Source organism: Castanea sativa, chromosome 2, assembly GCF_040712315.1.
Source record: "Castanea sativa cultivar Marrone di Chiusa Pesio chromosome 2, ASM4071231v1".
Classification (NCBI taxonomy): Eukaryota; Viridiplantae; Streptophyta; class Magnoliopsida; order Fagales; family Fagaceae; genus Castanea; species Castanea sativa.
Window position 1 is genome coordinate 12,527,523 of NC_134014.1, and position 27,824 is coordinate 12,555,346.

At 33.6% G+C, this 27,824-nt stretch overlaps 2 protein-coding genes across 3 annotated transcripts; both read right to left on the bottom strand.

Annotated features, from left to right (window-relative positions):
* Positions 1-581: 581 nt before the first annotated feature.
* LOC142623672 (uncharacterized) lies at positions 582-4,970 on the bottom strand. Of its 2 annotated transcripts, none has more exons than XM_075797114.1 (7): positions 4,718-4,970; positions 2,861-3,270; positions 1,814-2,423; positions 1,533-1,633; positions 1,366-1,455; positions 1,121-1,248; positions 582-937 (listed from the first exon to the last, which is right to left on the bottom strand). In XM_075797114.1, the coding sequence occupies exons 2-7, from the start codon at positions 3,230-3,232 to the stop codon at positions 793-795; spliced, it is 1,446 nt and encodes a 481-aa protein (XP_075653229.1). In that variant the 5' UTR covers positions 3,233-3,270; positions 4,718-4,970; the 3' UTR covers positions 582-792. The 2 variants fall into 2 exon arrangements, with proteins under 2 accessions (XP_075653229.1, XP_075653230.1); XM_075797115.1 differs by having other exon boundaries at positions 2,861-3,273.
* A 4,286-nt stretch (positions 4,971-9,256) lies between these two features.
* On the bottom strand, positions 9,257-12,059 carry LOC142625740 (universal stress protein PHOS32). The gene is made up of 4 exons (XM_075799449.1): positions 11,638-12,059; positions 10,470-10,579; positions 10,255-10,373; positions 9,257-9,639 (listed from the first exon to the last, which is right to left on the bottom strand). The coding sequence occupies exons 1-4, from the start codon at positions 11,816-11,818 to the stop codon at positions 9,549-9,551; spliced, it is 501 nt and encodes a 166-aa protein (XP_075655564.1). The 5' UTR covers positions 11,819-12,059; the 3' UTR covers positions 9,257-9,548.
* Positions 12,060-27,824: the final 15,765 nt, after the last annotated feature.

The following is a 27,824-nucleotide window of genomic DNA, read 5'->3' on the forward strand; positions in this document are numbered from 1 at the left end:
ACCCCATTTTGCCAAAATTCATATTAAGCATTTACATGCTCTTGCCACTTATGGGTATGAGGAAAAATAAGGTAACATGATTATAACCATTACAATACTGAGAGAGTGGAGCAGGTTTTTTTTTAAATTATAATTTCATTGAGAATTTTATGATTGGATTTATTTTGCTGCGAAGAAAACAAAGGAAGACGAGGGGAAGAGAGAAGAGAGGGGAATGAGGGTTAACAAAGGGCGATAGATTTTTCACGGTTGGTTAGCAATAGATGAGGTGAAAGCTTTGCTGGATTTTTAATAAATTTGGTAAGCTTTAATTGGACCAACTAAGTCATTTTGCAAAAATTGTACCCTAGTGATATGATTCCACAATTTGCTTCATTATTAACGTGACAAATTATTATTAGAATAATATCACTTTCATATAAATTTACTACTAACATCACTTTTATTAGCACAATGAAGCAAAAAAAGTCTTATATAGATAATAAGAAATCATATCACAAAAAAAAGAAAGAATGAAGGAAAGAAATGGAAGTTTGATGACCTAAACATCATCCACATAAACAGGATTTCCAAGATATAACTTTTGTACGAGCTTCATCAATATTCATATCCAAAGTTTTAACTAGTTTTTATTTACATTAATGTCCTTCCCTTCCCCATAAAATTAGATCTCAAAAAATACTTTGGTAGACTATATTTAGAGTGTATCACTTCTAAATGATGAATTTCACCTGACTAATCCAACCTTCACCCAACAAACAACAATGTGACAAATTAAGAAAGAGGATGACATTAGCAGGCAATTAGAGGTTGAATCTTTTGGTGTATTGCCCTGTAACAGTGGAGACTGCAGAGGGGAAGCTTTGACTTGGAATCCCGATACTTGTATGAATTTGTGCAATTTGGAGCTGCACATTTTTCTCGTGGGGGAGGATAACTGAAACTCCACACAATAAAAACCCGTCAAACAATGAAACAACGACGTAGGTCAAGTACAAGAAGAAAAATATGATATATGTATACACACACACACACAGTTGAGTGTGTGTATGCGCGTGTGTGTGTGAAGAAAGAAAAAAGGGAAGATAATAATAATAATAATAATAAAGCAAACTTGTACCTGCAGGGCACAGAATCAAATATACTTGGCAGACCAATATCTTCAGAAAATGTAACAATTGTCCCAGTAGGACCAATGACCCATCTGACAGTGTTTGATGCAAGTGATACGGTGCTGGCAGCCCTTTCCTGCATGACATAATGTATTAATACCTGAATGTGTAAGGTGAACAGGCATTACATTTTTTTTAGGAGGGGGGGGGGGGGGGGTTATTAAAATGAAGGATGTTCATCAATTCTTAGAACCTGTGCTAATTCATCTCGCTGCCTTTTCATCTTCTCTTCCTTCTTTTTTCTTCCAGAATCTTGCCCAAGTATTTTTCTAATTGCCTCAGCCTAAAACACAAAGAAAGTAAGGTTGATTCCTTCATTTATTGCCAAGAGCCAAATAAAGCATGACCTGATGAGCAAACCTCGGCCTCCCTGGCAGCCTTCTCTGATTGCATTTTACGCCTCTGTGCAGCCTCAGATCTCTTCAATTGCTGTTCTACTTCAGAGAGTTTCTCCTTTTTCCCTGTCCACAACCAACCAATGATGAGATTATTTAGATTGACAATATGCAGATACATTGGCATTTAGATGAGTATGTGCTTGTGTTATCATTACAATTTCAATTCATCAATGGTACTTGATGCAGAAAAGTACTTAATAATGAAAATGTAACAACAATAGCATGACAAACATAAATGCTCACTTTTAGAGGAAGCACCATTTGGGAGGTCAGTAAGACCCACATCAGATGCAAATACATCTTTGCCAGATTGAAGTGCACGGTTACGTGTAGTGGGAATTGATGCATTTCTTCCTTCAACAAATAAATCAAAAGTTTCCCTTTTTGACTTTTTCGCTTTATATTCAAGTTCATCATCCAAGCTTTTGTCTTTATCTTCTTCCGCATAATCTTTATCCTTATATACCTTTTCTAATCTTGACCTTTTTCTGCCATCTTTTACTGATCTTGGTGATCCATAATATTCCACATCATCACCATACATGCCATCAGCCAATTGACCACTCTCCTCATCTTCATAATCTTCAGAAATTCTTGAAGCACTCAATCGCCCAAGATATTGGATTTCCTCATCATCGTCGTTATCAACTCCTAAATCCAAGACACGTCTTTTAGGAACCCGCTTACTCTTACGAACAGGCTCATAAATCACAGAAAGACTTCCCTCAGATGTCCTTCCCCTTGAATTATATTCCTCTCCAAAACTAGAACCAGTATTGGAAAAGCCCTTCCACTTGAATTTAAGGTTATTCCCCTTGTCCGAAGGATAGACACGATTACTATCTAAATCATCCTGCACCAATCAGATTATAATGTCTTTTAGCTTATTTAAGAATCTACTACATTAGAATATCCTATAAACACAATAAAAATCCTAATAAATATTGCATGATGGGGAAAACAAAGTCTTGCATAATGGATAAAACAAGGTCATATAAGGAAGGGGGTGATGAAAAGGTAATCGACCTGAGACCAGATAGAGTTAAATGGTTTCAAAAGCCTAAATAAATGAATCCATCAAATCACTTCAATGACTAATATAGTAACTACTGGACTAGAAAAGTAGAAATGCCCTCAATGAGTCTCTTATATCTGTAGTAGTACTTACTAGGGATTAGCGGGGGGGAAGGATTGGACTAGATTAGCGGACATGATAAGTTACCCTGATCAGCAGCATAGAATGAGAAGAATTTGGGGTTGGAATGATTAACAGGGATCAACACAACATACCTGTGGAAGAAACTTCTGGAGGGGCTTATGGCCATCAGAACAGTGAGAAATTTTTGTGATGGAAGAATCACCAATTAAGTCGTTGCTAGACTTGCTGTGAATTGTACGAGTAACACCACCAACTTTGAGCTTTAGTCTCTTCAGCTTGTTTTCAGTTCCTAATTTATCAGAAGCAATTATTGTATCTCCAAAATTCTTATATTCATTGTGTCTTCCACTGCTAGATGGTTGTGCAAATGAAGGTAAAAGATAAAATTTCTGTTGAAATGCCTGTGAGTCAGGGTGAGGTCTGCGACATACACTACTCCTCTTCTTTTTCACAGTGCTACCAGTACCAACAACAGCAAACTTAGGCCCACCAGAGGTTTCCATTCATACTAAAAATTTGCAGCACCCTTATGGCGATTTCACTGCTACAAAAAATATAACATTAGTCAAGGAAGATCAGCAGCACTCAATAACAACAACATGAGCCCAATGACAATATGCACAATGGGAATGTCAAAAGTAAATATATAATGAACAGTCCCAGAACCAAGAAATAAGCCTTACCAAACATTATCAAACAAGGTGTAAAACAAAAAATAAGAAGAAACTATCCTAAATACTACATAAAACATTCATTAGAATAAAAACTAGCAATAGTTATACTCCATTTTGTCAGTCGGAAAACCAAGGAAAAGAAAAGAAAGGGGGGTGGGGGAAGCAAAAGTTTTAAATTTGATATCCTAAATACTAACATGCCCGTGCAATGCAGGATCGATAAAAAAAATCATGTGTAAACTAAATAATTTTTTTTATATACATTTTAAGTGGGGGAGAGGATTTCGAACACTGGTGACTGGATGTAAACATCATTGGATAAACTAAAGAATATATTTCAATAATATAATTCTTATCACATGCCAAAGCTTATTATAAGATGGGTAACACATATGTTAGCCACTTGGTGCAAACAACGGTTGCAGCACCTAATTTTTATTGTATAGTATATGATATGTAATATGAGTCACATACCAAAGAATAATTCAAACTAAATTGCACCGCCTAAATTTGATCATGCTCACTTAAGTGAAGGTTTCAGTCATCACGATCAACAAAGAGGAAAAATCATTAATAAACAAAAAAAAAAAACTAATAGGATTTAACAATAGGACTAACAACTTCAAGAACAAGTGCACCAGAGAATATGCATGCATACATATACACACCAACTATGGCTCAACTGGCGCTTCCTTCTCCATTAATATGGGATGGAGGGTGAGTTGGTGGGTTCAAGATCTACTGGGTGTGCATAACTTACAAATTAAAAAAGAACAATAAATCTGAACTACAAAAGGCACAAATTATATAACAAAGTAGCAACTAATAATAAAAACTTAATAGATACCTGTCAATGAAAAGTGAATACAATATTACAATGTAGAATGTTCAGAAATATCTGGCCTTAATATGAAACTTAATCAGTGTGGTGTTTTACCAATAAATAGGGAGGGAAAAAAAGAGAGTAGAAATTGAAGAAAAAAATCATTTTGAAGCTATATTGTCTCATCTGAGCCTCAAACAACTATTGGGTAACACAAATTTTTAGTATTTTTCACTTGGACACAATCACACAACATTAGTAGAAGAAACATAAACTTTCATAACTTTTTTTGCTTCTCTCTTCTTTTGGTTTTTCCCTGTTTTCTCAGCAGCCAAACTGAAAATAGAGGCTGCATTTTTATACAAACAAACACCCTTACCTTAAGCTTCAGGAAAAGAAAATTTTTCCCAGAAAAGAGTTTCCCTCGTAACAAACAATGCTTAAGAAACAAATTAAGTGACTAAGTAAGTGAAAGAAAGCAAGGAGCTTACGCTGAGGAACAACGCTAGGTTGCCAGTAAAAGAAGTCTCCAGAAGCAAAGAAAGAAGCAAGCTTTGGAGACTGAAAGAGGGTTCTGAAAACTTTTTCTTTTTTATTTTATTTTCTTAATTTTAGGGTATGAGTTTTTTTTTTTTTTTTTTGCAATTCTGAGACTGAGACTCATTTTGGCTTGGTATTGGTAAAGGCCTTCAAGTCCCAGAGCTTTTATCTGCTCCATTTCTCTCCATATTTTGGGGTCTCCAACCATTTTTTTTTTTTTGAGAATCTTTTTCAATGAGTTATATGGGTATATATATATATATATATTATGGATAAGAGAGAAGGCTAGATGCAGTAGATTGCAGTACAAGCCCAAAGCCCAAAGCAAAAAAAAAAAAAAACCTAACAAAAATCTAGCGGCAACAAATATTTGTAGTTTTTTTTTTTTTTTTTAATTTTTAACTTTTACAACTATTAACGTATGTGACTTATTTTTAATGATACATCAGAAAAGTGGTATTAGTAATATGTATTATATGTTCACGTAAGAGTAACATGACTTAAATCACAACTTACTATTTTATTAGCAAAAAAAAAAAAAACAATCACAACTTACTATCCTTTTGTTAGATTCCAACACAACTTAGTGTTTGTTTGGCAAAATTATTTTTGTCAACTTATTTTACTATTTAACTTATTTTTGCTACTATTTATGAGGTCCACTGCACTTTTTAATACTATTCATGAGTCCCACTGTACTATTTCAACTAACTTTTACCTTTATCTACCGTACTTTTAACAAAAAGTTTTCAGTTTCAGTAAAATAAGTAGATCCCAAACAGACCATTATTATCTTAATAACTCATTAATAAGTTTTTGAAAAAATATGTATATTTCTTACATTGCTCTCCCCTTAACCGGACTTAGGACTTTGAGTGGACCACACCACCAATCAAGGGACAAGGATCATCTCTATTGCAAAATTATCCATTTTATGGTTACGATTTAGTTTTTGTCTAAGACAATTTCACTCCTCCAAATAAGAAATGAACGCTAGTTTTAAATGATATTTTATTATTTATACCTTAAATTCTTGAAAACTAATCTTTGCAATGAAAGGGATTATTTTCCTATCAAAGACAAATGAAGAGAATTTCAAGGTAGGGTCTAAATGGGATTCCATTTCAACTGCATTTCTTTTAATTGGGACAATTTGCATTTGATTTTGACGTTCAATTTGGTTTGGGGGACTAAAGTTTGATAAAGAGAGCCTATAAGTTACTTCTTAAATTTCTTTCATTTTTTTTCTCCATAATTTATCATATGATATGCTCATATTTTCTTCTTCTTTTCTTTTTAGATAGATTAATATGATATGTTTATGCAATAGTCTTACATGCACATCACATGCTTACTAAATTGGGTATAAAATAAATCCTATTTTGGCATATGAATCACTACAAGTTCTTAGTTTTCCTATGATTTTGAAAGAGTAATGACGTTTGAAATATGATGTATATCGTAGGAGGAACAAATCAACAAATTCATTTGAACTTCATAAGACTTGCATTTATACCAAATTAATAAAGCAGTGTCTTTGATTGAAGAAATTAACAAATTAAGAATCATATGTTTCATCAAATGATTATACAAATTTGTACCTTACAGCCAAATTTTCCCTATAGTCATATAGACAATCAAATATAATAGGGTACTAAAAGCTTCTTTTATTCCTACTACATATACATGAATCTCTCTTCTTTTTTCTTTTTTTATGGAACACTTACATGAATCCTAATTGATCTCTCTCTTACAGAGAGAAACATGTACAACTAATTAACAACAACCAAGCTTCGTTAGCCCAAAAACAAAAACACCAAACCTTAATCCAAAAAAAAAAATCACTTAATTAAGGAAGCGATGGCAAGGCAATTGCTAGCCATCTTGGTACCCTTGTCATCATAAGGGGATAATTCGGAAGTTTCTCCACTAAATTCATCCTCACAGGTCACAAAATCTGACAAAGCCGCACTAAGCATGGTATTGATTGTGCCAATGTCACGAGCTGGAATTGCATCCATTGCACTCTGAAGGTTATCTAAAGCATCATTGTACATTTCTGTACAGTCTTTGAAAAAAGGAATATTGCCAGAATCAGTACTAGCCTTGTGCACATTGGTGAGAACTGAAGCCGTGGCTATTGCATCCTTTACATGTTGAGTGCAAGCCTTGATTGCCATTTCAAGCACTGAAATGGGGTCAGTCTTGCCACTTAGAAATGGGGCTAGAGTGGAAAGGCAAAGAGCAGGATTGTCTGTGGAGTCGCATATTTTTTTTATGGCAGGATCCATTGATGCAGGTATTGACGGTGGGTTGCTATGTGGACTTGTTTTGACAATATCTGTTTGGAGACTCAGAGAATTTGAGGATTCTGAAGAGGGATTGATAGTTTTTTGAGAATCCATTGATGCAGGTATTGACGGTGGGTTGTTATGTGGACTTGTTTTGAGAGTATCTGTTTGGAGACTCAGAGAATATGAGGATTCTGAAGAGGGATTGATAGTTTTTTGAGATGAAGAAGGGATTGAGAATTGGTTTGAAGATGGAGGCTTTGAATTCGAAGGCTTGGAAGTGGGATTTGGGATTGAGTTATGGCTTATTGGTGAATCTGATTGTGTCTGTAGGGAGGATGGTGCAGACTCTGATGGAGAATTCAAGGGGGGAGTTGGGGCTGTGATATGGTCAACTGGAGATGAAGAAGGAGTTTGATGTGGAGTATAATTTGGTGGGGTAGAGGGGTGAAGGTTTTCCTTCATTGGCATTGGGGAGGGTGGCAATGTTGGTGCAGACTCCGGTGGATTACTTAAGGCTCCCGATGGGGCCGATATATGGCTAATTGGGGTTGTAGATGGACTTGGTTGTGGAGGAGAATTTGGTTGTGGAGAGGGGCCGAGAGAGTGCATTAAGTTGCGTGGCACACATACTCCTTGTGCAGTGAAGAAGATGAGAGAAAACAAGAAGATGAAGCGTGGTATTTGATTGTTGTTAGGCTCCATTGTTTCTTAGTTTGTTGTTCATAGGAAGCTAGAAGAGAAGAAGAAATGGATTTGATGGGAAGGTAGACGAAGATTTAAAGTTAGGGAGTCAAATTGGTTGGTAATTATAGTTATCCGAAAAAATAGGATGACAGTGAGGAATACTAGCCGTTAGCATGGTTTCAAGGAGCCCTTGTGGTTTTAATTACTTCTATCTCAGATACAGAAATTTGGAAAGTTTGGGGTTCTGTTTTCGTCATCTAAGCCTGCACCATAGCTATAAGCCTATAAATATATACTGTACCGGTGGTCATGGATTTACCCTTCAAAATTTGATTGGTGGCTGCCGGCTGGTATTCATTTTATTAAGTTTTCCTATTAGTATAATAATAGTAGAATGGCATGAATGATAAAACATAGGGAGGGTGAAGATTCAAGCAAAGCTCATAGGAAAAGAATGGAAACCACTTCATTAACTTTGGCTTTATGTAACGAGTTTCATGCTTTATGTAACGAGTTTCATGCTTTATGTAACCATTGCTGCATCAAAATAGGCAATTAAAAAAAGAGTAATACTACATACACAAACTATTTGACAATATTTTTACAAAATATTGATGTGACCAACATCTTATTGGTTTTCATATAAGCCTACCATTGATATCACTTTTTTATTTACTAATAATCACTCACCACATCAGCAATTTGTAAATTTTTTTGTAAAATAGTTTGTATCTTTAGCATTATTCATTAAAAAAGAATAATATTACAGACACAAACTATTTTACCAAAATAGATTACCCGAAAAGACTTAGCTAGAGTATTTGCTTAAGGGCAGGAAAAAAAGAATATTACCGAAATGGGTTACCCGAAATTCATTCTACATTCACTTTAATGAGATTTTTTTTATATATTTAAATTACACATTACACCTTTTTAATTTTTCCTATTTTCAATTCACTTTTTCAAATTTTATTATTTCAATCATTTAATTTCTATGCATTTTCAATATAATGGAATATAATGGAATTTTGTCACCAAAATAGGCTTTAGAAAAAGAATAATTTTAGAACCATACATTTTACCACAACTATCCTACATTGTAGACGGTAATAATGTCGTTTTTACATGGACTAGCCACATTTTCTCCACTACTACCTAGCAAATTGTGGCACAAAAAGATGTAACCCTTTTTTTAAAAAAAAAAAAGAAAAGAAAAGAAGAAGACACAACATTTGATAGCGGGAACATGAAAATCAAAAATCAGCTTTGTTAAGAAGAAGACACAACATTTGGTAGCGGGAACATGAAAATCAAAAATCAACTTCAACAAAGCGAAGAATAGACAGAAAGCCACAAGCTTTTTCATGTTCTAAAGGTTGTAGGATTCTCCCTTATTACCATTAAAGCTACTTTTTCTTTTTGTTTTTTTGATAAGCATAAAAAAGATTTAAAAATAAAAAAAAAATTGCTCTGGCTTTTTTGCCCTAAACGAACAAAAGCACATCCAAAACGTTAACTAAATACTAGTGCATTGGTAATGCAAGAAATTATTGAACAGTTTGCTGCCATAAAATACTGGGAAAGTCAATGAAAGAGAATACAGGATACAGTAGAATACACTCCAAACATATATAATGACTATGAAGTTCAACCAACTTCAAAATGAACTAGGTGAGAGCAGGTTTATTTGGTACAACTCCATCCTAGATACCAAATGGACTAGGAGTCAGGCTGGCAAAAGAAAACCAGTTCAAGCACAGTCAGCATTGCACTAGTTTCACATACAGCCATATAGGTAATGGAACTAATGATGTTCATTATCCACATTCTTCACCACAGTTACAGGACAGGCACCATTGTTCACCACATAGTTGCTGACACTGCCTAATATAGCCCTGAAAGGAAATCAAAATCAAAGCAAATCCAATCAAATCCCAAATCTGCTTGGCAACAACCTTTTTTTTTAAATAGAGTTTTAGCTTTTTGCTTATGTATAGCTTTTCAAAGCATCACTTCTTCTAGGTACAACCATACTTTACAAACCAACTTTTAGCAAAAAGTTACATTCCTTGATCCACTAACTAGTGCCACAGAAATTGTGCATTTGAACCCATACACTACACTTTAGCATATCCAATCCATTTAAAATCATTTTTCCTAAGAAACTTGGCTATTTACTTGACTATTATATGGTGATGCATGCTCTCTACACTCAAAATAAATGGTCCATAAAATTTTGGTATCACTTGACTCCTATTTCAAAAAGGCTCTCTTTCACTACAGAAATATGAATTAAATAGATTCAAAAGAGGATAATTGAGGAGGAAATTCCCAGTTGGTATCACATCATTGCCTCAATAAGTCAATATGAACTTGATAACCAAGCACCACTGTCCACCCAATGAATGAGTATGACATCCATGGAAAGCATTATCAAAAGTTAAGATCCAAATAAACCTAACCAAATACACAGTCAATTCCATGAACTAAAGCAAGTAGTGGAATTTTACCTCTTAAGCTTGCCGAGCCCTCTGTTTCCTATAACAAGGCAGCTCAGAGGAATGTTATCAATTGCTTCGCATATTTTCTCGCGAGGATCTCCCCAGAGGATCTTCATGACTGCCACAATCTGCTTCCACCTCACAAAGTTAAAAATGATTGACAATTACAATTAACAATAACATCAAAAGCAGTAAGAGTTCACTCATATGAAGAAGACACATGCCTGCTTTTGCTTCGCAGCAGTGTTGACAATGTCCAGGGTCTCGGGGTCAGGCTTCACTCCATACTTTTTCATAATGATAGGATCAGAGAACTCGCTCATAGGGATCAAAGCTGCACAGTGGAAATTTTTCAAACAAATAAAAATCCATAGGCGACAAAGAAAGCATTGCATAAGGGACTTAGACCGTGAAAGGGCCGCCAGCACTGCTTAATGTGGGTTCAACTATAGCATGACCAGCCCCTCCAGGTTCACAATAGTATGAGTCAGTCGTAACTCGTAAGGGTCTTGACCCCAACCAAAATTACAGCTCCAACTCCAAGGGCTTGAACTCAGGACATTAACCTCAACCAAACCAAATGGGAGTAAGCCTCTATCATTGGACCACTCATGGTTTAAATACATTAAACCATCAAACTCTAAGCATGAAATACATGTCCATCAGCAGGTTCATTTAAGAACTAAAATCTCTTAAGAAGATAATTAGGCTACTGATAAAAACCCAAAATCAGTAAAAGAAACTGTTAGTTCAGCTAGTAAATTGTTGTGACGTTAATTTTAAGAAATCAAACAATTGAAGAATTTCTGACTAGAAGGCAGGTTTTTCCAGCACAGATCGTGGATAGTAATATATCAAAATCCACTTTCCATTCATTGTTATAAAAAAAAAAAAAAATTACCAACAAATAATCTATGTTCTGGTTCCATCACTAGCCTTTTTTTTTAATGAAAAATAAGTACCAAACATTTTCTAATCTCTACCCTTCTGCTCCTTGAAAATGAAAAATTGAAGCAAAATTCAAGCATTACCAAAAAACAAAAATAAAAAAAGGACGATGAATTAAATAATTAATAAATAAAAACAATAACAACAACAACAAAATCCACCTATCTGTTGCTAACTTAAAAAATAAATAAATAAATAAATTGTATTAACAGAACCCCTTTCTTAAAATATATATATATATATATATATATATATATATTTACTTTATTACGAAAGCTTTTTTTTTTTTTTTTTGAGAATCTATTACGAAAGCTAAGAAGGTATATCTTAACCTTCAAAGCTTTCATAATTTTTCTATTCATATCTGAGGATTCAGAGCTCTTAAAAGTTAAAACAAACAAACAAACAGAGAGACAAAGAAGCAGAGAGATCATAGAGAATTACGAGAACCAGTCGTTTCCCAGAGTTGCATCTCGCCCTCCTCGTAATGCCCTTCGGGGCGTACGGTAACGAGGATTAGGCTATCCCCATCACGGACAACGTTGTCCACAGCCCATTTCAGCGCTTTCTGGCTACACGCCGAGAAGTCCACGGCCACCCCAACTCTCCGATCAACCTGCTCCATCTCTCTCTCTCTTTCTACACGAATACGTATGTGTGTGTATGAATATATGTTTGTCTTTCTTGAAAGTTGAAATCAATATTGGATGCTTGTCCCAAAATGGACCGCGACTTAGTGGCAGAGAAACAGGGAAGACAAAGTGGCAAAGTCCACACTTTTACTTTTTTTTTTTCCTTTCCTTTCTTTATTGCGCTTTCCCAATTGAGGTAAATATGGTTTATATCTGGTAGTATATTACAGTTACAGCTCATCTGGCCAGATGGGTGGGTCTAATGTCTGTGATACCATATCAAGAATTGAAGTAATCCTATAATTACTAGCCTCACGCTTTTTATTTTTTATTTATTTTTTTTATAATTTTAGGTTTAGTCATAATTCTTCGTTAATGAAAAAAAGAAGAAGAAATTTAATGAATAACAAAATACAATTTAAAGAAAAGGAGATTTGAGAAGGAGGAAAAAAAACCTTAAACGTTTGAGTAGGGATTAAGGAAACTAAAAATTCAAAAAAAAAAAAAAAAAAGAGAAAAAAAAAACCGTTATCTCTTGTTGATAAAGTTTTTTTTTTTTTATTTTTTTATTTTTTATTTTTTTTTATTTTTAAGTAGAGTTGTTATAAAGACATGGGTTAATGGGAGAATAATTCAATTTTGTAGGCAAAGTTCTAGGTGGAGTTGGAGATGTATTTTTATTATGTTGTTCTCAAGTTTGTTATGCTTAAATTTAGAGTGAAGAGGTATTTTCGAAACACATAAAAATCCAATTCAATAAGATATTTTATGAATTTTTTTTTTGACGTTATTGACCCTATTCATAAAACATTTGTAAGAAAAATCATTGGTTATTGGATAGAGTATTTTTTATCTTCAAAAATTTTTAGATTAAAATGGGGAATCCTATTATAGATAGTATAGATAACATTTACCAGACATTTTTTATAATTATTCTATGTGACAAACCCTAATTAGCTGTTTGTCACTTTTACATGAACTCACTATTTTTAAAACATTTGTAAGAGAAATCATTGGTTATTGGATAGAGTATTTTTTATCTTCAAAAAATTTCAAATCACAAAGGGGAATTCTGTTATATATAGTATAGATAACATTTACCACACATTTTTCATAACTATTCTATGTGATAAACCCTAATTAGTTGTTTGTCACTTTTACATGAACTCGCTATTTTTTCTCAATCGCTCACAATTTGTCAGATGAGGAGAGTAGTAAAGTTGCAACACAAAAGGCTATAATCCTAGACTTTTTTTTTTGCAAGAATTATCTTGCCCATGACATGAGATGCTAAACATATGATTATTGTTCATTTAATATTATTTGGATTTTGAGTTGAGTTTGATAAGTTTGAGTTTACCAGTGAATTAGATTTTATGTTAAAATTTGATTAAAAAAAATAGGTTTGAGTTTGTTCACGAGTTAATTGATTAATTTATTCTTTTTTTCTATATATAACAAAAATCATGAGTACATTTTTTTTTACTCTTTCACAATATACCCTACTATTTAATAACTAAAGTATTGTAGAAATATTATTATTTGAGTTAATTAGAAAGAATCATTTTTGCTTATGAACTAGTAACAAATTAGATTTATCATCCTCTTGTAATGTTTAAATTTGTATTTAATTTTATTATATAACATGGATTATTTATATCATTCAATAAATTACAAGTAATAATTTTCGTATCTTATGAACTTATTTACAAACTTACATAATCTAATCTATTTGTTTTTATTGAGCATAATCCAAGGTTAAGCCCTTCTAAAAAAAAAAACCAATCTTAAGTCTATATAAATGTAATTTAAACAATTACAAATATAAATATGTATATATATATATATATATATATATATCATATACATTAATCAAATCTCATACTCACAAGTTCTTCATGAGCACATTATAATTGTTGAGCTTAACTTAAAAATGGACATTGTGCTTGACTTTTTAGTTAAATAAACAAACATAAATAAGTTTTTCCTCAAATCAAATCCAAGCCATTAATGAAAAATTTGATCCATTTACATCACTAAATATGTGAAATATTTTTCTTCTAAACTTCGTAATTATGTCCTTAGTTTGTGGTGTACTTTTAGGGATGGATCCAGGATTTCAAATTAGGGAGGCTAGAGAATATGCAAAAAAAAAAAAAACACAAAATAATAGTATTAACAAATAGACATCTATATAGTATTAACAAATTATCAACCAAGACAAGTACACAAAATCATTATTTTTACATTAATATGCAATCATCTACCAATAAAGACAATAAAAAAAAAAACACAAAATAATATCGTTTCTTAATATTGAGCTGGCTAGGAATTTTTTACTTTTAATTTTTTTTTTTTGGTTAAGTTTTTGGGTTGGGTAGTTTCTAGTTGGATTGGGCTGGTTGGAGTGGAAGGGGGGGGGGGGGGTTTAAGGTTTTGAAAGAGGGAGGCCCAATTCCAAAAAATGAAAAATAGAATCTACAAAAAAAAAAAAAAAAAAAAAATTCTTAGGGCTAAGGGGGCTAGGTCCCCTTGGATTATTTATATCATTCAATAAATTACAAGTAATAATTTTCGTATCTTATGAACTCATTTACAAACTTACATAATCTAATCTATTTGTTTTTATTAAGCATAATCCAAGGTTAAGCCCTTCTAAAAAAAAACCAATCTTAAGTCTATATAAATGTAATTTAAACAGTTACAAATATAAATATGTGTGTATATATATATATATCATATACATTAATCAAATCTCATACTCACAAGTTTCTTCATGAGCACATTATAATTGTTGAGTTTAACTTAAAAATAGACTTTGTGCTTGACTTTTTAGTTAAATAAACAAACATAAATAAGTTTTTCCTCAAATCAAATCCAAGCCATTAATGAAAAATTTGATCCGTTTACATCACTAAATATGTGAAATATTTTTCTTCTAAACTTCGTAATTATGTCCTTAGTTTGTGGTGTACTTTTAGGGATGGATCCAGGATTTCAAATTAGGGAGGCTAGAGAATATGCAAAAAAAAAAAAACACAAAATAATAGTATTAACAAATAGACATCTATATAGTATTAACAAATTATCAACCAAGACAAGTACACAAAATCATTATTTTTACATTAATATGCAATCATCTACTAATAAAGACAAAAAAAAAAAAACACAAAATAATATCGTTTCTTAATATTGAGCTAGCTAGGAATTTTTTACTTTTAATTTTTTTTTGTTAAGTTTTTGGGTTGGGTAGTTTCTAGTTGGATTGGGCTGGTTGGAGTGGAAGGGGGGGGGGGGGGGGGGTTAAGGTTTTTAAAGAGGGAGGCCCAATTCCAAAAAATGAAAAATAGAATCTATAAAATAATAAAAAAAAATTCCTAGGGCTAAGGGGGCTAGGTCCCCTTGGATGTGGCTTTATGTGCTTTTGTGCTAAAACCTTATTCCTTTTCCGGTTTGTATGTGTGTTTTTCAACCAAAAAGAAAAGAAAGTAATGTCTATGGATTTTTCCTTTAATTTAGGTAGGTAATGTCTATGTCAATTATTAGTAATAAATATTTTATCTTAATTATTATAATTTTTTGTTATTTGTGAATTTTAACAAAAAATGTATATAATAAAGATTTAAATTTTATATTAAATTAAATAAAAATCCTGATGAGATGAACAAAATATTTATTAACAATAGTTCAATTTATAAAGGTTTCATAGGGTCGAATAAAAATTGTGGATTTGAACCTTGAGACACTAAAATGAAATCCTTTGTTATCCGTAGTTGTTAGTTTTTATTTTTAAGAGAATGGTTTTAAGATATTGTGAGCGGTGGATTGTCTTATGGTGAACGGATAGGTACGTGTGACGAGAAGTGGTGTGATGAGAAGTACAATAAGGTTTCTTTTTCTTTTTTGATAACAAGGTTTCTTGGCTTTCAATAATGGATGTACGACGCGAAAGAACAATGCAACTTGATACTATGCAAGTGGATATTAATTTGGAAGGATAGTCATTGTGTCGATTGTGGGTCCCAAGATGGTGATTACTCGTGAAAGTGAAACCGCTGTGAGAGACGACGGTTTCACAGTTTTCAATGTGCGAATGATGCTTGCCAGGTCCACCTTTGAAATGAGAATGATAGCTCAGAAGAATTTTCCGAGAAAGAGCGAGGGTGTTGGATGACATTGCTTGCCACGTGAGAACGAGTTGATATTTCTGCAAAATAATAAGAAATTAAATGGGAAAGAAAAGATTTTTCTTCATAGTTCAAACCCTAATGGGAGGAATCTCACTTAATCAGATGGTTCATTGAATCATATAGAAGAAATCTGAAGTTTTGAAGGATAATTAGTCAAGGATCCATGAATCCATTTTCCCAGTTTACTTTTCTAGTCTCATTCTAGAATGGATTTTGTGATTTCTTATTAATTTTGAAAAGGTCTAGATTTTTTTTTTTTTGGAGAAAAAATGTCTTCATCTTGAAGTCATAAATAGAAAATGCCATGGATTTATATGAATATGGCTACAAGCCTAAGACAAATTATTGTTGTACTTCTTTGACAAATTGTTGACATATAACTTTTTTTATTTATTGTTTTTATGCACTCATTGTTTATTTATTATTTACAAAAGGGTTAATTATAACTACTTGCTTGTTATCAATGGAAAGGAACGAATAGACAGCCGTTGATAATGTCATGAATGACAATAAAATCAACCGGGGCGTTACAAAGGCCATAAAAGGCATATAAACCATACTCCATACTAAAAGGCATATAAAGACCAAAAAGGTACGGACATAATACTTTTACTAAAAACACACATCCATGTTCCCTTCCTCATAATTCTAACTTAAAGCATCGGAAAATCCTTGGTAAGCATTACTCTTATGTTATAATCAAGGTCAAATTTCAAAACTCACCCTCTAAATCTCATTATTTTTCATCTCAGTTCTCTAAATTTACGTTCTCTCATTTCAATTTTCTAAATTTCAAAACTTCTAAATTCAATCTTTAGTTAAATAGACATCGACTGTTGTTGTTAAATTCCCAAAACTATGTCGTTTTGCCCCTAATTTAATATTTATTTCTTAATTTATAAAAAATGTTAGTTAAAAAAAATCAAAAATTAAAAAAAAAAAAAAACAAAAACAAAAACAATTGCCATACACGGTCATACCTGTTGGTGCAAACACAATAATAATGGAGATAATACGAAGAGAAAATGAATAATACTTCTGAATTTTTTATTAATTTAAAGAAAGAGATTACACAACACTATTTGGACTGAGACGCGGCACTCGCTCTCTTTAAGGAGATTCAAGCCCTTGGTTGGCTAAACTTTGTAACCGGTGCAGACCGTTTCTGACTTGTCTCCCTCAGGATACAACAGCCCAACAAGTGTCGTATGGCTAGAACAACCTCTGCACAAAGTGTTCAAGCCCAAAGCTCCACCAGAAAGAACACCCTTCCTTGCCAAGAATCTCTCTATTTTTTTTTTTTTTGTATATTGCAGTAACTTGGATTGTGTCTGAATGGGTCTATTTATAGGCTCAATGGGCCTCACGAAATTACTACCCAAATTAATCTGATTAATTATGCCCATTATTATGATATAGTGGGTGTTACAAGATTAATTGTTAGATATTATTCTGATGGGCTAGAGTTACACAATTTAATGGTGAGATAAGAAGTTTTCTGAATAATGAAAAGGCCCAAACGGATAGTACATTAAGTGGATTAATGGCTCATTATTTTCCATAATAAAAATGGAATATTAATTCGGGCCATTTACTCACCAACGGATATAGTAATTACTCTGAATGGGCTGTCAAGTAGGAGGATCCAAGGTGCTGATTCATTTCCAAATTTGATACCTCCACCCTTCACCTCCCCTTTGCGCATGTATCTGGCCCAATATTTGAAACAATTCATGTTAGCCCATTAATCACCACAATTAAAAAGAACAAAATAGTCTCTCTCCTTTTCAATGTGGGATTAAACATTTTCACTAACTCCTCATCTTCCACATTCACTCCCACATCTTTACATTTATGTTATAAAATTTATTCATTTTAATTATTTAATATTAAAATGTTCCAACAATACCTAAGGTTGATTTGAGGCCCAATCTTGTAAAAATTGACTTGAGAAATTATTTATGGAAAAAATAAACTTATTTTTGAAAAAATAAACCTATTTTTGGAAAAAAAAAGCTACTAAAAGCCTTAGGTGTGCGTACGCATACATATGTATGTGCACACACACTCAAGCCATGCATACATATACTTAGGGCATGCGCACGTATATCGTGAGTATGCACACACAGCTAGGGTTCCAAGATTATATGAAAGAAAAGTTTTTGCACACAAATTCATGAGGAATGAATCTCACATCGTTTGGGAGCTACCCCACACCCCTACCTTACCACTATATAAAGCCATAAAAGGCACTTTTTTAGAGGAAGGTGAATATGCGCAAGATTCATTAGAAAATAGTGATAAAAAAGAGAGTTTTTTACAAAACATCCTCAAGTCAAAATCTACTTGGTTGGGACCTGTTTTGGTCTTGGCTTTTGAGTTCTAAAGCTTACTAATTTGTTGGTTTTGTTGTTGGTTAGACTGGCTGAGGGGAACGGTCAAATAAAGCTCTAAAGTGTTCTTGTGTTAAGGTAACGGTTTTAACTTTGGCTCTTCACTTTTCTTTCTTTTGTTGTTCGTTCATATGATTTATATGTTTTAATATGTTTATGTTAGTTTAGGTTTACTTTGTGTTTGTATCAAAAGCATATTAGGTTGTTAGCTTTCTTGTTTCGTTTAGTTTTTCTGTTTTGGTTGCTAGGTTTGTGTTTCTGGGCATGTATCAATGTGCATACTTCATGCATGCATACGCATACCTGAGTGTGCATACACATACAACTGGGATCCGCACGCATACTCGTATCCAAAAACTCTAATTCACTTTTTTTTTTTTCGTTTTCTTTTGCTTTCTTTCACATATTTAGTCTCTGTTTAGTTATGCTTCCCATGTTTTGAGTTCTGTTTCAAGTTATGTTTTAAGGTTTTAACATGTTTTGCTTTATTTCATTGCTTAGATCTTGATTAGGGTTCTTGATTGGGAATCACATGAACATGCACTTAAACTTGAACATGCATTAATGTATAGGTGTTGTGATGCAGTAATGTAAGTAAGGTAAGTCATGCATAGATCACATGAACATGCATTCTACATTTGAGTATTAAGTTACTTAATATGCTTGGTTGAATACCATGAGTTTTGACGCCTTTGCTTGAGTTTTTTTGACATACTTGTTTAATCTGCTTTGTGACGTTTGCTGCCCTTGGTGATATTTGTTAAATGCCATGATAGATGAATGCTAGATTTGGGGATGATATGTCATGTTTGTTTGCTCTAGATGCATGTTAGTGTGTGTGTGTGTGTGAGAGAGAGAGAGAGAGAGAGAAAGTTAGAATAACATATTAGAAAACCCTTTAATAAGATTAAGATTTGGAACACAATAAGTGGAGGTTGACCCACGGGTTGGGTGGAGTTAGGTGCCCAACATCTTCTCGTCCTCATACCTAAACTCTGGACACGTGCTCTAGTAAAGATTAGTCTTTCCACAAGGGTGCTATACTACAGTTCCTATACCTAATCTAGATGGCGACTCCATTTACACCCTCTTCCATAGTCCACTCTAGGCCAAGGCATACTTTCCACAAGATCCCAAACTCATCAGCCCACACTCTCCCTAGTAAAATAAAAACCCCTACCCAGTTGGGTAAGTTAAAAAAAATTTGGATTTTCAATTTCAGTTTGTTTGATTTAATTGTTTGCAAATCGATTTCCCATGTGAACCAAAAATATAATAGAATCCAAGTATTTTGGTGATGACTAAAATCAAACAAACCAAATAGAGGCTAGAGATGCTAAAGGGCGGCCGGAGACGCTAAAGGGTGGCTGGAGATGTCGAATGGTGAGATGCTAAAAATACCTCCTTGGAGCCGCCGGAGTCGCTTTGTTTTCAAGTTTCCTAGAGAAGCCAAAAATAGATCTCTCTCTCTCTCTCTCTCTCTCTCTCCCCCTCTCTCTCTCTCTCTCTCTCTCTCTCTCTCTCTCAGTTTCCTCTTCTCTCTTTCTCCCTTAGTCAGGCTAGGGAAGGAATTTTAGGAATGATGGGTTATTATTATTTTTTATTTTACTGGGGAGGGAGCCATGTATGGCAGTTGTTTTTTTTTTTTTTTATTTAATTTTGGAATATTTTTTAATTAAAATTTTTATAAATTAAGAAATAAATAATAAAGTAAAAAATAAGTATTAAATTAAGGGCAATATGATGTGGTTTTGGGAATTTAAAGGCAACAATGAATGTCTACTTAACGAAAGACTGAATTGGGAAGTTTTGAAACTTAGAAGATTGAAATGAGACAACATAAACTTAGAGGACTGAAATGAAAAACAGTAAAACTTAGAGGGTAATTTTTGGAATTTGGCCTATAATCAAAAGTAGTTTATCCTATTTTGCAAGTTGCGTTTGGTCTTCCAATTCACTTGGACGAATGATTTAATTGATCAAATATGATGCACCATATAAAAAATAAGGTTTCAAAAACTTTTTAAAACAAATATATTAAATTAAAAAAAAAAACTGATAACAAACATAAATCTTCAGACCACAAAATCAAAATTACTTGCAACTGTGTTTGATTGAGGGAGAGTATAAAAGAGATTTGAGAGGAAATAGAAGATGAGTTGATACTTGAGATTTTTCCTATTGGGTAAAGTGGAAAAAGTGAAAATAAAATAAAAAAAATAAAGATGAAGAGAGAGATGACATTCTATATTAATTATTGGAATTCAGTATGCAATCGGCATGGACCAAGTTCATGGGTTGTAGCCTTGAACAGTTGGTGAGCTTTCTTTTATGATTAATAGGTTCTAGTGGCCCCCTCTAAAGCTTATTTTAGGTCTTAATTTACATGGATAACGGGCCTTGATTTGAATGGGGTTTTCGGCTATAAATTTAGTTCTCAAAATTAGCAAAATTAGTAGGCCTTGTTTAGTTTTTTTTCTTGACCCAATTCAACTAAATTTTAGTTGTTTAGTTTCCATGAAATTGGACTAACATTGTGGGCTTTAAGCTTACTAGTTAGTCGTCCAAGAAAAATGCTTCTAACAACATCGTAACAATAAAACAACTTCCTAAACAAACCAACAAGAAAAATACTAGGACCACAACTTGCTCACGTGGCAAATCATGAGTGGTGGAGTAAAAGAGGTAGGTTCATTTAGGTCCACAATTCCACCACTCATAACAAGCCACATGAGCTAACTGTGGCAAAAGCTGTGGTAAAAATTATTGTGAGAGACCACAACACCTAGGGTGCTCTCAAAAAAAGAGATTTAAGTGCTTTTAAGGGCACCTCTCTTTTTGGATAAGTGGTGTGGATTCTTCACTTATTTTTTGTACAAAAAAATAAATACAAATTACATGATCAGAATACTTCATGATTGAATAAAAAGAAATACAATCTTGATAAATTGAACCTTACAAGGTTTTGAGTCTTAGTTACAATCTATGCAAAAGAATACAAAACTTTTTGTCCTAGTTACAATCTACCCAAAAATAAAAAGAAAGACAAAGCACAGATCTACCTATCCAAAAGAACTAAGTTTAGGAGCTAGGTTACGGAATGGAAAGGTGTTAGACACCCATTCCGCCTAGACAAAATCCGGTCTTCTAGACTTTCATAACCAATGTACCCTTCTTGCATGATGTGAATGATATGTTGCATATACATGACAAACACTTGACTAACACTAACTCAAATAAATCTATCTTATGAATGTATCCATTTTTTAGAAAAATTCAGATCTGTTTTGTGAATTAAAAAAAAAGATTTGTAAAGAAAAATCAAATTTGTTTTTGTGTAAATAAAAAATCAGATTTGTAAGGAAAATCAGATCTGTTTTTGGTGTAAAGAAAAGAACAAGATTTTTTGTAAAAAAGATCAGATTTGTTTTTGGTGTAAAGTTAAAAAAAAGTGATTTTATTAAGAAAAATCAAATCTGCTTTGAACAATTAAAAAAAATAATTTTTGGTTTATATGTAAAAAAAAAAAAAAATCAGATCTGTTATTGAATTAAAAAAAAAAACTTTTTGAAAGAGGATTCCCACTCATTAGATAAATTTATATTACATGCATCACATATACAAAACTTCAACCTAACTTTTAATTTCTTCTTCTAAATGTCAAAATCCGCCAGTGCATCAAAGAAACTTTTTTCTAAAAGATCAAATCTGTATCTAATGAAAATCCAAATCAGTTTTGAGAGTTTAAAAAATTCAGATTTGAAAATTCAGATAAGTTTTATGTGTTAAAAAAAAATCAGATCTGAAAAATTCAGATCAATTTTTGGTTTAAAAAGATCTTTGATAATTAGTAGATTTTGAGATTCAAGAGAGAAATCATAACAACAAATCAACTAGAACATTTTTTTTTTATAAAAAACTTTAAACAAAACATGGCAATTATATCTAGAATTAGAAATAATAAAACACCTTAAACCTATTCATGCATTATCAAATAAAATTAATAGAGAAGAACAGAAGAAAAAGAAAAGAAATAGACTACCTCTTACATGAGTGTGCTCTTCTTTGTGAAAGGATATTTTAGGATTCAAAGAAATTTATTCAATTCTCTTTGAAGCCTAAAATATTTTTCTTACAGAATAGAAATTCCTAAGGCAAGAGCCTTCAAAACGTCTTTAATGTAAGAGAGAAAAGAAGAGAAGAGAAGAGCTAGAAAGAGGGGGGGTCAGAAAGCTTGAAAAAGTGTGCTGAATTTTGAGAGGCATCCTCTATTTAGAGAGGCTGGGATGTTCGAAAAATTAGCTAAATGATCAGAATACGAACTAGGACGCATTCTTATCTCTAAAACATCGAAAAGAATCAGATTTATTTCAATCTAGGAGCCCTTAGGCCATGCCCACAATTTTTGCCAATCGACACTTGAGAAGTGCGAAATGGCCCTCTTGGGTGCTGGTCCAGTGTTTGAGTTTTAGTCCATTTTGGATTCCTTTTTTGAGGTTTTTTTAAGCTGGGACTTACGCTTAGACTCGTTTTTCATCCATATTCTTAAAATTAAACTCCTCTTCTGATGATTCAGGTCTCTACAGCAATGATTATTTTGTAGATAAACACTCCCAAAAGTCTTGATTATCCACAATTTTATTGCTATCTGATTATCCTCTTTATTTCCGTGCAAGCAAGCCTATTTTTAACACTAACTAACAACTAATCACAAAATTATTTAATTAATTTTAATTGTCTAGCCAATCAAAATTAATTTAAATTATTCATGTGTGGCTGGTTCTACTTAAACAAAACTTGATCATGTGATGTCTTTCAATCCGACGGTCCGATTTGGAAATTGAGCACACCGTCACGACTGTTAAAATCCTAAGATCATTTTTATGATATGCAATGAATGAATTAATGCATGTAATGCAATCATGAATTTTGGGTATATGAATGGTAATTCTAGCCATCTTCCTTGATTAAATTATGGGTGCAAAATCGAGTGTCTACAGAATGCCCCTCATTGATAGAGCTTGTAAAGTGAATGTCAATGTAAAACGAAGACACTGATTTTAGTAGTCATGATTTAATTGAGGTTGACTTTTCAAAGAATACCTAGCCTTTGAACCTAAAACCTCGGGACGTAAAACTAGTGCCTTACTGCTTGACAAAAATGAAAACTGTGAATACTTGACCTACTTGATAACTGATAAATTTTGGAATGAATCTTGAAATTTGGGGTGACTGAGAGGCTTCTTTATCCCAGTTTGAATATGGCACGTCGATCAAGGGGCTTCTCTACCTCGATCTTGATGAAAGGTGACCAAGGGGCTTCTTTACCACGGAACCTAGGTTGTGGCGACTAAGGGGTTTCTCTACCTCGATCTTGGTAAAAGGTAACCAAGGGGTTTCTCTACCTCAGAACTTGGGCTGTGGCGACCAAGGGGATTCTCTACCTTGATCTTGATGAAAGGTAACCAAGGATCTTCTCTACCTCAGAACTTTTGTTATGGTGACCAAGTGGCTTCTCTACCTCGATCTTGATGAAAGGTAACCAAGGGGCTTCTCTACCTCAGAACCTGGGCTGTGGTGACCAAGTGGCTTCTCTACCTCGATCTTGATGAAGTGTAGCCAAGGGGCTTCTCTACCTCAGAATCGGGGATGTGGCGACCAAGGGGCTTCTCTACATCGATCTTGATGAAAGGTAACCAATGGGTTTCTCTACCTCGGAACTTGAATTGTGGCATTGTTCTTGAAGATTTGTTCATGGAGAGTCCATTGAATATTTGTTCACGGAGATTTGTCCTATAAAGATTTTTTCTTGGAGATTTGTCCTTTGAAGATTTGTTCTTGGAGATTTGTTCGTTGAAAATTTGTTCACGTAGATTTGTCTTTTGAAGATTTGTTCTTAGAGATTTGTCCATTGAAGATTTGTTCTTGGAGATTTGTCCATTGAGGATTTGTTCTTGGAGATTTTTCTTTTGAAGATTTGTTCTTTGGAGATTTGCCCATTGAAGATTTGTTCTTGGAGATTTCTCTTTTGAAGATTTTTTCTTGGAGATTTGTCCATTGAAGATTTGTTCTTGAAGATTTGTCCATTGACGATTTGTTCAAGGAGATTTGTCCTTTGAAGATTTGTTCTTGGAGATTTATCCTTTGAAGATTTGTTCTTGGAGATATGTCCATTGAAGACAGCCACCCTTTGAAGGGGTTCATTTAGTTGATTTGTATAACTCATGAACAACCACCCTTTGATCTTTTCATTTGATGACTTCGATGTGTATGGACTTATTTTTGTAAGAGCTTGATGCAGAAAAGTTTAGATTTTACCTGATGAAGCTTTGTGGTGCAAAAGTTTGAATTTACCTGACGGGGTTTTGACATGGGTGATCTTACTTGAATGAGGCAAGGCTGAATGCCCCTAGTCTTGCAAATTGAAGCATGATTTTTGGGAATCTTGATTTTTAAAGAAAAGATGACCCCCTTATTTTTTTCTTTGAAATTTGAAACTTGAGACTTGGGACTTTAAAATTTGAAACTTTTCTTTTCGAACTAAGGTATTCTTTGTCCTTGATCATCTCTAAGAATTCATTTTCCTTTGAAGTCACAAAATTTTGAAATTGATGTCATCTATCTTTGAAATTTTTTTGAAAAGTTTTTTTCTTCTTGATTTTGTCCTTTCTCTTAAAGAAAAACAAAAGAGAAATCTTTTTTGGAAGTTGACGGAATCAACTCAGGCTCAGTCAGACCTGAGTTGACTTAGCAACTCAGATTTGTTAAAACAAAGGGGGGCGAATTTTGGCCCCCATTCTTTGTCTTTTCCTTCTCCTTTTTTTTTTTTTTTTTTTTTTTTTGTTGCTTTTCTCTCTTCTTTTTTCCTTCTTCCTCCATTGTTACTATTCACTCCCCCATTCCACTTGGATTTTCTCCCTTGTTACACCATTTCTTCTCTAAAAAATCACTTTCCTAAGCTTCTCAACCTTCTTTCACTCATCTCCCTCAAAATTTTTTAAGATCTTTGTGGTCTTGACCATTTTTGCTACAAACCTTTTTATTTATTTATTCAAAACCCATCTCCAAACCTTCATTTTTCTTGCATTGACAATGGCATCTTCCAATGGGCCTTCCTTTCTCACTTTCAATGGGAAAAAATATCATTCATCTCTTGAGTGGAATGATGGAGAAGGGCTCCTTCAAGACCCAAAGACCCATGCTCCACACTCCAACATGAATTTTAAGGTGAGCTTACTTTGCTTGCTTTTTTTTTTTTTTTGGTTGGGACATTTGTTGATTTCATGTTTTATTGAAAGTTTGGTGTTGAGAGACTGTCATTTGGTTGTTGTTTGCTTTTGTTGGAATTTTGGACATTGTAGGGTTTGGTTGGAAATTCTTGTGATCATGTTGTAATCTTGGCCTTGGGGTATTTTTGAATTGTTGAGCTATTGGACATGGTGAAATTTGGGTAATGTTGATGGCTCATGAATTTTGGCAATGTATGTAATTTGTGGTATTATTGGATGAATTTTGACTTGAATTTTGGAGGCATTGAAGTTATGAAAATTTGTTGTGTAGGCTTGGTTGAGCAAATTCATTTTTGATGAATGCAAAAGTTTTATTGGAATGTGTAAGTCTTATTTTATGAGCATGAAAAAATTTCATTGGTATGGGTATGAAAATTTTTGCGGTGGTATGTATTTTTGTGTTTGACATGAGATTTTTGGTTTTTGAAAATTTTTGTTGGGCATGGAAAATTTTTGTTGGACATGTGAGTTTGGTCACGGAAAATTTTTTGTTGGACATGGGATTTTTGGTCATGGAAAATTTTTTGTTGGGTAGGAAATTTTGGTCTTGGAAAATTTTTTGTTAGGCATGAGATTTTTGGTCATGGAAAATTTTTGTTGGGCATGAGATTTTTTATCATGGAAATTTTTCGTTGGGCATGTGATTTTTTTGATTATCCTGATGATGACCAACTTTGTTTTGTAGAACCTTAAGAGCCGAGGTAGCCTTCAAATACTGAAAGACATATGGGAAATATTGTCTCTAGATATTAAGAACATCATTAACAAAGCCGGCTTCTAGACTTTTTTCCAAGCTTTATTGAACCAGGAAACTCAAAAGTACAAGGATCTCTAGTTACTCCTTGCTTTGTCTGAACGGTTTTGGGATACCACATGATGTTGACGCCTTACGACTTCTCCGTCATCACTGACTTGAGATTGGACTGTGAAAGAATCAAGGTCAATAATTCCCTTTCTTCGAAAGAGATTAAAAGTCTTTTAGGCATAGTGCCTTTAAAACTAAAGAGCAAAAATGTCTCTTTGATGTGGCTGTATGAGAATATTGAGAATTGTAAAACCATAGCAATCGGCACACACATGTTCATGCTTCTCTTTATTGGGACTTTCTTGTGTCCAGACTTAGGTAGTACTGTGAGCTTGCGCTATGGTGTTATGACTTTTGCTACCCTCTTGCACTTCGTGAATCAACTTTTTCGGCGTAGTCTCTCAAGCTTAGGTGGTGCACCGTTTGTTTGGCAAGTGAGGTTTGGAATTTTTGGCTATGTGTGGGTTTTAGAAGATCATTTTGGCTATGTCATAATGATGTGTGTTGATTTTTTCAGGTTTGGATGTATGAATATTTTAGGGTTGGTCCTCAAGTTTTGGAAGATGTTGATGGTATATATCCAATGTTTCTTCGTTGGTTGCCCAAATACCATCTATCAACACCTTCCAAGAATTCTTTGGATGTTTGGCATATGGTGATTGACAATTTAACTGTGGCTGATGTGAGTTTCCTTTTTGTTTGGGCTTTTTGTGTTTGATTGTGGTTTGGCCTTCTTTTCATTATGGGTTCTTTGTGATTTTTAGATGTCTTTGGATCCTTGGCGTGGATATGAGGAGTATGCTGAGTGTGAATGGGCTCTGGAGCTGAATAGCCGTTAGGTTTTGTTTGAGTGTGGCCATGGGAGGTACTGGTATCTTGGTGATCGGGTGTTGCCTTAAGTTCAACATGTGTACCCTCCTACAACAATTCTAGTTCCTCCTTGTCCCTCCATCCGATTGGCTGACCTTCTAGCTAATGAAGAGATTGCTCGTGCTCGAGTTGGCCATGTTGTTTCAGGGACACCAAGAAATTATTTTGAATTTATTCAAACTCAATTACAGGGTTGTCTAGCTGGAATTCCTGTAGCATCGGTATTTTCTCTTTCCTTCCAAAGTCAAATTGTATTTCATTTTGTATGCTCATCCTCTATGTTTTGGCTTTCTGACAATATCTGTATGTTACACTTTCAGGCTTCATCTTCTGAAGAAGAGGAAGAGGAAAAAGAGAATCCCCCTCCTAGTCATGCTAGCGGCTCTTCTAGTTCTTTCATGGAGACCTATCCCCACTTTCCTATGTGTCAATATGAAGTGATGAATCCTAAT